At 38.9% G+C, this 12,218-nt stretch overlaps 1 protein-coding gene across 2 annotated transcripts in view; it reads left to right on the forward strand.

The window, feature by feature from the left end:
• LOC150081736 (phosphatidylinositol 3,4,5-trisphosphate 3-phosphatase and dual-specificity protein phosphatase PTEN-like) overlaps positions 1-12,218 on the forward strand; it is a 523,999-nt gene that overhangs the window by 257,921 nt on the left and 253,860 nt on the right. For both annotated transcript variants that reach the window (XM_090378836.1, XM_090378837.1), the window contains 2 exons: positions 2,845-3,019; positions 10,192-10,299. In XM_090378836.1, the coding sequence (XP_090234962.1) occupies positions 2,845-3,019; positions 10,192-10,299 (283 nt within the window). The remainder of the gene's footprint in view (positions 1-2,844; positions 3,020-10,191; positions 10,300-12,218) is intronic.

Raw genomic sequence — 12,218 nt, forward strand, 5'->3', positions numbered from 1 at the left:
TTATTTAATATAATAAATTTTTTACAAATAAAATACGTATTTTATTCGTAAAAAATACTTTTTTAGTATTAAAAAATACTAAAAACACTTTATTATAATATTTTTATTACGTATTTTAATCGTTATAAAATACTTAACGTATTTTATAACGATTGAAATTACCCGATTATTTATTGTTTGGTAATGTTTTGGTTCCAAATGTGTGTTCAATCTTGGGTGGTCGGCACCTAACCCTACTTTTCCCATAGGGCCTGTTGTTTATATTGCACGATTTCGCATTGCACGAAGGTTTCTAGGAACGCAACTATCGTGCTATACGAGGACAGACTGTACTCGTTCCAACAGCTTTACATCCTTCTTAAAATGAAGCCTCCAGACATGTATACAGTACTCAAGGTGTGGCCTAACCATTGCCTTATACAAGGGGATAATCACCTTCTTATCTCTGCTAGAAAAATTCCTGTATATCATTGACAAGACACTGGTCAATAATAGCTACTCTTGCAGACCATCTGCACTGCTCAGAAAACTTCATATCTTCTTGCACAATTACCCCCAGGTCCTTTTCATTCTCTACCACTGTCAGTGTAGGAGCCTCCGTAGCCAGGTGTGCAACAGCAGCAGTGTGAACACAGGCTTCTTGATTAGACTGGGGTTTGAGCCCATCACAGCCAAATACAGAGGAAGTGAAAGGTCAGGGAATGACCACCGCATATCCCCGGAGCAATATGGCCTTAGTTGCTAATCCCCCTAAAAACCAAATAACAATAACATCAACTGTCAGTGTAGTACCACAGAGTTGATACGTTTCTCTGGGGTTACTGCTTCCCATATGCAGTACTTTACATTTGTCAATGTTAAACTTCATTTGCCACCTCTCAGCCCATCTGATCAACCTTTCTAGATCCTGTTGCAGAAGAATACTGTCATTATAATGTCTTTAACAACCCTGCCAACCTTCGTATTGTCGGCAAACTTGGACATTAAGCTGAATATACCATCATCAATATCATTTATAAATACAGAAAACAACAATGGACCCAACACTGAACCCTGAGGGACTCCACTAATAACATTAGTCCACGATGAGCAGTGTCCATTGATTACCACTCTCTGTCTTCTTTCACTCAACCATCTTTTTATCCATAGCAGCAATTTGCCTCCACTGCTCCAATTTGTTCACAAGCCTTTTCTAAGATCGAAATATATGATGTCAGAGTTATTCCCTGCATCCAGTTCCTTTGTGACCACATCATAGTATCCAATCAAATTGGTCAGGCAAGACTTTCCCTTAACAAAACCATGCTGTGTCCGAGTTATAACTGAAGGCTTGTCTAGATGATCCTGCAGTGCTTTTTTAACCAGTGCCCCCATTAATTTTCCTGGCACAGAAGTTAAACTAACAGGTCTATAATTACTTGTGTTGCCCTTTGATCCTCCTTTGTGAATTGGGGTCACATTCGCACATCTCCAGTCAATGGGTACCTCCCCTGAATCCAAAGCTCTCATAATTATGTCTAAGGGATTGCTTACTTCCTTTGCTTCTTCTGGAATGCCAGAGGTGAGTTTAACTCACCTGCAGTTTAACATGCAGGAGCTACAGTTAACATGCAGTTTAACATGCAGGAGCTACAGTTAAATAACATTAGTGACAACTTTTATTGACATTTTGAATGAAAAGGTTTAAGTCAGGAGCATATCTTATTGTTATTACATGTATTCTTATCGAAAAGTAATTTTCATTTGGCACAGCAATTTTCTGGAACATATCTACTGCATTAAACTAGGGATACCTGTATTAGTCTGTTTCCCCTTCCCCACTTAACAGTGCCTCAAGAACATCATCAGATATCCTTACACTTTTTGTATCTAAGCATGCCCCATCTCTATAAACAGTCCCTTTAAAGTTCTGATTTGCAACGTTTTCTCATGCTAAACTTTGCATCATTTACCAACATTTTCAACAGTATCACCAACCTTTGCCCCTTGCAAACATGCCCCTGGTCCTGTTCCATCTATTCTTATTGTGCATCCTGCTCATGATGATCCTTGTGTGGCTGATGCATGGGGTAGGCAGCATTAATATTAAGGTAGCAGCTGAATATTTAATGAGTTCCCTGATTTAATTCCTTCTAGAGGAACAACCTTTATCTTCAAGCACACAAATTCATCCACCATCACACTAAATTTCCGTTTAATTCCTCAATCTCACTGCACCCAGCACACACAGTGCATCTTCTGTGGTATGTTCAGTTATAGTCAAATGTGCATGCATACCACACAGCACATGCATCAAGATCCTGACATGTAGGAGAACTCTTCTTGGCAGCTCATCTATTAAAAAAAATGTTTTTTTTTTTTTTTTATTTGTTCCTATATGTAATTGCATGCCTTCTTTTTTTAATCCAGGAGTACACTGATTGCTATGTTTAGACACAGAGGTTTGATCCCTGGGGTACTTCCTCATACTGGGTCACAACAGTAACTAGTAGATTAAAAGAAACCTGCAAAACAAATTTTGAAAACATTAAAAGAATAAAAAACATTTTTAATAAAACCCGCAAGCTTCAGACGTTAAAAACACACACACCACTCTGTGAGACTTTTTTTCATCACTATATTGCTAATGAAAATGTTATTATGCTGGTCAAGCATTATTAGGGATTTTACTGTATATTTAAGACAAAAATAATTCTTTAAATAATATAAGAATTTATTTAAATGTTTTAATTTATTTAAATGTAACAATCAGAAAATAATCTGTGCGAGACTCACTTTTATAATTTTAAATTTCCCTAACTTTATTGGCTGTTCAATATGCTACCTTCTTTTTTTGATGTGCAGTTGTTCAGAACGACATTATGATCCTTGTAAGTTTCATCAACGTGTAGCTCAATATCCATTTGATGATCACAATCCACCAAGTTTAGAACTAATGAAACCATTTTGCGAAGATGTTGATACTTGGTTAAAAGAAAACGGCCATAATGTTGCTGCAATTCATTGCAAAGCAGGAAAGGTAAGTATTATTCTTAATAATGAATAAATTATAAATATTGCAAGTGTCATTTACATTCTAGAAATTTGTTTTTTTTTCATGTCCTGGAATCTTTCATTAGTGATAAGAATTTATTTTTATGAGTTGTCATTTTAGATTCTTACCACTAGATTTAATTGAATATATTTATTGGGCTTCCATTTGCAGCAGTAAAGCTAAGATACATGAAACAGGACTGAAGCTATGATAAAATTATATATAGTATGGCTGACATGTAAGTTTCTACATGCAGCCAGCTACTAAGTAACTAAGAATTGGCATCATTAAGTACAGGGTTGTTAAAATTAAAGTATCCCTATGTAGAGGGCTCTGGAGCAAGTTCTAAGGCTTGTACTGGAGAGAAATTTGGACAACAGGTACAATAAAGAATGCGCTCGCCATTTATGGGAAAAAAAATGAGTTACAAAATTTGTCACTGTATGACGCTGTCACTGTTTGGCACGTAACTGTCTTGCAATTATGTTACGTTAAATAATGTAAGTTATTTGCATAATCATAAGTTATTACCACAGCTCCACTGCTCAGCGCTACTGGTATAAAAGCAAAGCAGTCTTTTCAAAATCATACAGTAGATGTTTGCCTGCACTACAGCAGCAATGCCAGCAACGTTGCAGGAAAAGGCACTATTAGTGAAGCTATACTATCAGAACAGCAACAATGCAGCTGCGGCTGTCAGAGAATTCCGGCATCAGAAGCGCATAAGGCGTGGACCTATGACTGTTTGGACATCTTGGTGTTCTACCAGGTAGAGGTCGAAAACGAATGGACTCCTCTCGTGTTGAAGATGTGGCTATGGCTGTCGTGGATTCATCAAGTCAATCTCCATGTGGTAGCGCAAGTATGCCAGCTATTTCTCATGAAGTGGACATGCCGTATTCCAGTGTAAGGCTAGTAATGCGTCAGGTGTTGATACTATCCTTACAAGATGCAAATGCTACATCAGCTAAAGCATGGTGATGCAGATATTCATTTCACATACGCTTCAGTTTCTGGCACGAATGACAGTGGACATCACTTGGCCATGGAACATCCTTTGGAGTGATGAAGCCCACTTCTGCTTAAAAGGACAAGTGAATACACACAACTGTTGCATTTGGGCAACAGAAAACCCTTGAGTTATCCAAGCGGTCTCCTTGTATTCTTAAAAATGACAGTGTGGTGGGGATTTTAGCATTAGCATTAGTAGAGGCACACAATGCAAGAAAGCAAGCTTATGATTATGCAGCTTAAGCTTGCTTAAGCATCAGCAAGAAAGCAAGCTTATGCTGATGATTATGCAGTATCAGCCAAAAAAAAGCCTCCTATTTCACCCCTCCATTCGTTTCCAATACCTGTCCAGCTCAGCCTTAAATTTATTTAGGCTATCAACTTCCACAACAAAAGATGAGAGTCTTTTCCACCAATCAACTACCCACTGGCTAAAGGCAAACTTCCGAACATCTGTCCTACAAGTGTCTTTCCTCAATTTGAATTTATGCCCTCTCAGGTGATTATTCTGAGCAAGAGGAAGAATCTCATCAGGATTGAGCATGCTCAAACCATTCAAGGCTTTATTAGATCACAATTAGATCGAACACGTCAATTAGATAACCTCGCAGGTGCCTAGTCTCCAAACACTGTAATCTGCAAAACTTAAGCCTTTCTTCATAAGAGCAAAACTTTGTTCCATTCACTGATCTTGTTGCCCTTCTCTGTACTCGTTCCAGCAGTTGTACATCCTTCTTGAAATGAGGCCTCCAGACCTGTACAGTTCTCAAGGTGTGGCCTGACCATTGCCTTATACAAGGGAATAATCACCTCCTTATCCCTGCTAGAAAAATTCCTGTATATCATTGACAAGACACCATAAGCTACTCTTGCAGCCCATCTCCATTGCTCAGAGAACTTCATATCTGCCTGCACAATTACCCCCCACGTCCTTTTCATTCTCTACCCACTGTCAGTGTAGTACCACAGAGTTGATACGTTGCTCTGGGGTTGCTGTTTCCTATATGTAGTACTTTACATTTGTCAATGTTAAGCTTCATTTGCCACCTCTCAGCCCATCTGCTCAACCTTTCCAGATCCTGTTGCAGCAGCATAGCATCAGTAGTGTCCTTAACAACCCTGCCAACCTTTGTATCTCCTGCAAACTTGGATATTAAGCTTGATATACCATCATCAATATTATTTATAAATACAGAGAACAACAATGGACCCAACACTGAACCCTGAGGGACTCCACTAATAACATTAGTCCACGATGAGCAGTGTCCATTGATTACCACTCTCTGTCTTCTCCTCCTCAACCACCCCTTTATCCATACCAGCAATTTGCCTCCAATGCCACACTGCTCCAATTTGTGCAGCAGTCTTCCATGTGCAACAGTATCAAAAGCCTTTCTAAGATCCAAGTATATAATATCATCAAAGTTATTCCCTGCATCCAGTTCTTTTGTGACTGCATCATAGTATCCAGTCAAATTGGTCAGTCAAGACTTTCCCTTAACAAAACCATGCTGTGTCGGAGCTATAACTGAAGTCTTGTCTAGATGATCCTGCAGTGCTTCTTTAACCAGTGCCTCCATTAATTTTACTGGAATAGAAGTTAAACTCACAGGTCTATAATTACTTGTGTCAGCCTTTGATCCTTCCTTTGCTGCCTCCTTTAATATAACTGGATAGATCCCATCCACCCCAGGTCCCTTTCTTTTGTTTATCTTCAAAAATTTCTCCTCTACTTTACTCTAAATTATTACAAGATTATCTAGCTTACTGCCAGAGTTAGCATTAGCATTAGTAGAGGCATTTGATGCAAGAAAGCAAGCTTATGCAGCATCAGCCAAAAAAAAAAAAAAAAAACCCACTTCCACTTCACCCCTCTGTTCGTTCAAAATACCTGTCCAGCTGAACCTTAAAGTTATTTAGGCTATCAACCTCACTACAAGGGATGGAAGTCTGTTCCACCAACCAACCACCCGCTGGCTAAAGGCAAATTTCCGCACGTCTATCCTACATCTGTCTTTCCTCAGTTTGAATTTATGCCCTCTCAGGTGATTATTCTGAGCTAGAGGAAGAATCCCATCAGCATTGAGCATGCTCAAACCATTCAAGGCTTTATACACCTCTATCAGATCACCTCGCTGGTGCCTAGTCTCCAGACACTGTAATTTGCAAAACTTAAGCCTTTCTTCGTAAGAGCACCCCTTTGTTCCATTCACTAATCTTGTTGCCCTTCTCTGTACTCGTTCCAGCAGCTCTACATCCTTCTTGAAATGAGGCCTCCAGACCTGTATACAGTACTCTGGGGGAGACAAAGACCAATAGATTGACAGTAGCCACTGGCATATAGAGATTCATGGTGATAGAGATTCACCAGTTGAATACACCTCCGGCATTCCCCTCCCTGAATAACTCCTCATGTGTGAATGTCGATGCAAAATATTCATTTAGTTTGTTAGCTACCTGAGCAGGATCATCAACAGTTCAACCATTGATATCAAGTGGACCAATCTGATTCATCCCCTTCCTTCTTGGGTTTATATAAGTAAAGAACTCTTTGCTATTTTTCTTTGTATCCTTTGCCAAAGATTTCTCGTAATCTGCCTTCGCCTGCCTAACCTCCTTTGAAACTTGACATCTTGTTGAATCAATGCCACGTCGGATAGCTGCTGTACTGGGGGCAAAAGGAGGACCTACGAATTATTAGGTAGGTGGTCATTATTCAGTGATCACTCAGTGTATGTTTGTAATGCTACTCATTCTTATTTTTCACAATACGCCATTTTTACTGAAACAATGTTGTATGTGGAGGACAGTAAATTATTTTTTGTGTGGGTATCCAACACTTGCTTTCTATATTAGTATTTCCATAAACTATGCGTTTTGGTGATTAAGATTTTGATTTTGGGGATTAAGATTAAGATTTTCCCATGTTGTGTCATGGATAACTTAAGGTGTGCCGAGAAGAGAAAAATGTTGCAGATCACTGTACTATATAATATTATAATATAATATATGATTAGTGGTTATAGCATGTAGTAGTATACAGTTAGTAGTTATTATTTTTTTTAATGAAAACTCCAAACACGAGAGGTATTAGAACCTAAAAACGAGAGAAGATATTTGTTGACATTAGACTTGAACTTCTGTAGACTGTAATTTTCAGGAAATATGTGTGAAGGAAGGTTGTTCCAGAAAATTGCAGTTGAGTTAATAAACGAGGAAGATGAAAAGTTGGTTCTGTGAGTTTGTTTGTTTGTTATTTGGTTTTTAGGAACATTAGCAGCTAAGGCCATATTGCTCCGGGGACTTGCGTTGGTCATTCCCTGACCTTTCCGCAACCTCCGTATTTGGTGGTCACGGGTTTGAACCCCGGTCTAATCAAGAAGCATGTGCTATGCACTGCTGCTCCTGCCCACCTGGCTACGGAGGCGCCTCCTGTGAGTTTGAAGTTGTACAGTAAGTGGATGTTGGGTGGTGGCGACACGTGTTCGGACTGTTTTGAAAGAGAGAGGGGTGGAATTATAGAAGCCAATTCAGAAGAACAGTGCCCATGGAAGTATCTGTAGAAAAGGCATGCAGCAGAAACAGAAGGTCTATGAGAGAGAGAAAAAAGTGACTTTGTTAGATATGTCATTAATTAACCTAACTGCCCTCTTTTTAATGGAATCTAGAAGCCTAAGAGAGATTTTGGGGGCACCGCACCAGATATGGAAACAATATTCCACGGTAGGGCGGATTTGCGATTTGTACAAAGTGAACAGCTGTTTGGAAGAAAAGTAATGCCGAGAGAAAAAGAGAAAACCAAGTTTTTTAGATGCAGAAGAAGCAGTATTTGTAATTTGCTTGTGCCAAGAGAGATTAGAAGTCAGGGTAATTCCCAAAAGAGATACATCATCATGCCTAGAAATCGGAGTGTCACCAAAGATAAGCATACGAGCAGAAGAATCCTTTTTGCGAGATATAAGACAAGACTGAGTTTTAGAAGGCGTGAAATCTACTAAGTTGTCTTTGCCCCACTGGAGAATTACCTAGAGATCGGCATTTAAGTAGATATTCGAGATCGGTAGTGGATATTCGAGAATTTGAAGCTGATTGATTAGGGCGAGGTTTCTCAAAAGGGAAAGTGAAATGCAATGTGCTATCATCAGCAAAACTGTGGATAGGATTTCCGATCAATGGAAGAAGGTCATTAATGTACAAGAGGAAAAAGAGTGGGAGGAAAGAACTGAATCTTGGGGGACACCAGCATTAGTTGAGAAGTTAGAAGACAGAGCCATCTACCATCACCCTCAGTGAGCAGTGTATGCAGGTGGCATTGCCAAGGCCATATTATGTAAAGGAGCTGGGTATATTCTTGTCATGTGTATACTATATCCAAAAATTTCATTACTTCACACAACATGTCTGCCCCACCTTTTCTTACTACTGAATACATCATGAATTGTCAAATTGATAGAACAAACTTATGTGCAAAAAGGCCTAAACCTCTGAAATACTTCCCTGTTTTTCAAAATAGAATGATCTGCACAATTTCTGTTCTTCTTTTCATTGGTTTGATTACTGTTTTAAATATTTTGATGTCAGTGTACAAATATACATGGTTGCATTTATCATCACAGTGAGGTCCGTTTTCACTTATAGTCTGCCAAACCCCATATACTCTATCCTGACAGAATTTCAGTTATTGGTTGATTCAACCTCTGCTCGTCTCAGTTTTCTGAATTATTTGCTGTATGATTCCTTTTGCTTTCAAGTGGTACTTGTGCATATGTCAGTTCTGATATTTCCTGTCAATCTTTTCTGGCTTAAAATCTCTCTACCACATTAATTATTAATTTATTATTCCAATTATTAATTTGGAATCTCCTCTTTTCGATCTTCTCTGGCTTAAAATCTCTCTATCACATTCTGTCAAATTCAGCTGTTGCCTCTGTCGTTCTCCAAACTCCACTTATCACTTGGAACTCTTTCACTTCCTCTCTTTGAAACTTGACGTCTCGATTTCAACTTTTCTAACAGTGAGGTTCTAATATGTTCTTAATACCTCTCGTGTTCATAACTCCACCTGGCTTCCATTTTCTAGTCGCACGGACCTAGCTAATCGAGATGCTGAGGCTTTTGCAGTTATTAATGACCTCGCACAGATTGTTCGTTTACCGATCAGAATACTAGACATTCCCAAATATGTAGCCAGCATGCTTGATCTTCTCATAAATAACCCTCGCAGGTCTGCTGTGCCATGGAATATTGCACCTACATCTGGGGTGATGCCCCCAAAACCTCTCTCAGGCTTCTAGATTCCCTTTAAAGAGGGCAGTTACATTAATTAATGACATTTCTAACAAAGTAAATTTTCTCTCTCTCTCTCTCACATAGGACATTCTGTTTCTACTGAATGCCTTTTCTGTAGATAGTTCCATGGGCACTGTTCTTCTGGATTGGCTTCTATAATTCTCGCTCTCTCTTCCAAAGCAGTTCATAAATGTGCCACAACTAGTCAACATCCTTTTACTGTCCAACTTCACACTCACAGATCCAACTTTTCGTGTTCCTCATTTATTCATTCAACATCCATTTTCTGGAAAAACCTTCCATCATATGTATTTCCTGAAAATTACAATCTACAGTAATTCAAGTTTAAAGTCAACAAGTATCTTCTTTCATCTTCTCAACCTAGGTGGGAAGGAACAGTAGTGCGTATCACATACTTCTTGATTAGACTGGGGTTCGAGCCCGTCACCACCAAATACAGAAGATGCGGAAAGGTCAGGGAATGACCACCGCATATCCCGGAGCAATATGGCCTTAGTTGCTAATGCTCCTAAAAACCAAAAAAACAACATCTTCTCAACCTTCAGCCCATGCAAAAAGTACTATAGGTTCCAAATACCTCTCGTGTTTGGAGTTTTCATAAAAAAATAAAGAGGAAGCACCACTGATAGCTGAAGATCATTCACTAAAAGAAGCTAGGCTTCTTTTAGTGAATGACTTTGAGCTGCCAATAGTATTCCCCTGTAATGTAGTTACTTCTTGAATACATTGAATATGGTGAACCTTTAGTTTTCTCACTGGTAAAAAAGATGTGGGTGTGTGCGTGTGTGTGTGTGCGTGCATTGAATTGTGATTTTCATTTGCTTCTCTTCCTATAGGGACGAACAGGTGTTATGATTTGTGCCTATTTATTACATAAAGGACTGTACGAAACAGCTGAAGAAGCTCTAAATTACTATGATGAAGCCAGGACACATGATCAGAAAGTATTTATTTTTCTTATAATTTTATGTAATTCAGATATTACTTCTTATATTAGAAAGTAATTTATTCACTTATTCCCTTCCAATGACAGCAATATGCTTGATCATATGCTCAATTCAGAAACAAAATCATATAAGCCATGAGTTTATATGAAAACTTAATTGGATAATGTGACCAGAAAGAGGTATATAATGCAGTAGTTGTTGTCGGTGATTGTTCTTTTGTCAGGGGACTTGTTTTAAATTCATTTTTATGTTCGCTAGAGAAGGGGGGGATAATTGCTCTGTAACTTATTGCAGCTGTTGACATTTATTGCTGTCCTTCAAAAGAGAGTTCACCCACATCTTTCTTCCAGAAAAATGGCATGTGTAGAGTTGGATGCTCACTCACAGCAGTGCTAACTGAGAAGAGTGATGGTACTTCTTTATTTTATTGTGGTGAACTTTCAGTGTTGGAAAGAATATTTTTATATTTATCTTTTACTTTCACCACCAAAAGCAGTCTTCTGTGTCTACCCTCATATCACTGCTGATGCACTGGGGTTGTGGCACACTTCTTGCGCTTGACTGCCGACACACTGAGATCCCACAGTAAATCAGTTTCAGAGAGAGCTATTGGAAAGGAAATAATGTCTGTTTATATGTGTTAACATTGCTGTCCACCTCTTCATACAGGGTGAGGTGGAAGTAATTGTTGCTTGACACTCTAGGTTAGTTATATAGCTGCCTGCAAAGGTGTTCTTGTAAGTTCTCTCAAGGTAATGACATCTAATTTTACACATCACAGTGAGATCACACTAGTAGAGTTCCCCCATTGTGTTACAAAAGCTGATGGGTTAAAAAACCACTTTGATTTTTTTTTAACTAGTGGCGAACAAAATAACTGCATCACAAAAAAAGTAAACGTATAAGATATTGTTTGATTACAATCATTTTGTTTGTTGCAAAGCAAAGGTATTATATCAGGTAATGCTTCTATTGCATCAGACGGTAATTGCAAGCTGTTGCATCAGCTGTTTCTGTAAATATGGTGTTGGAAGGATACACACACTCATTAGTATCCTGTTTTGCAGAGGTGTTCAGTTGACACCAAGGAAAAAAAAGTGTAGTTGTTACTCTGTCCCAGGAAGCGTTTTCTATGTGTGCTATTACTGATAAAATAGGCTGCCACCAGTCAAAAGTATCCTGGGTGCTGAAATTAAAGCGTGAAACCAGTGATGTGAAGAGAAGACCTGGCTCAGGCCATAAGAGAGTGACTTTGCTTTCCCAAGATTGATATTTGAAATGGCTATGCCTTTGTAATCAACTGATCTAAAACTGGACTTTGAGATGGCCTCTGGTGTTCAAACAAGTGCACAAACTATCCAAAGATGGCTTTCGGATATTGGAGCAACAAGAAGCCTTTGTTGACCCAACAAATGAGGAAGAAGCGACTTGTCTGGGCTAAAATGCATGTTTCACGGACAAAAGAGCAATGAGACACCGTCATCTTTTCTGACGAAACAAACTTCAACCTGCATGGGTCGGATGGTAAGCGATATATCAGAAGACAAAAATTGGAAGCATGCCATCCTACATAACACTGATTATAAAGTTCCCCGCCAGTCAGATGGTCTGGGGATGCATAACAAGCAAAGGGGTGGGGCGAATTAAGGTTATTAACGGAACGGTGAATGCAGAAACCTACATCAGAAACCTACATTTCAGGAGTGCCTGAAACCCGTTATTAGGGATCACCACACAGACGTCCAAAACTGCATTTTTCAACAGGACTGAGCACTTTGACACACAGCAAAATTGGTAAGTTTTATGGTATTTAGATATAATGATGAGTTTGTCTTCTTGTCTCACAAGGCTTAGAACCTACACCAATGTTATTCCTCATTTTTCTCCCTTAAGTTGCAGTCATACCTCAGAAATGC

This window comes from Mastigoproctus giganteus, chromosome 8, assembly GCF_048544385.1.
Source record: "Mastigoproctus giganteus isolate SK-2022 chromosome 8, ASM4854438v1, whole genome shotgun sequence".
In the NCBI taxonomy this organism is placed as follows: Eukaryota; Metazoa; Arthropoda; class Arachnida; order Uropygi; family Thelyphonidae; genus Mastigoproctus; species Mastigoproctus giganteus.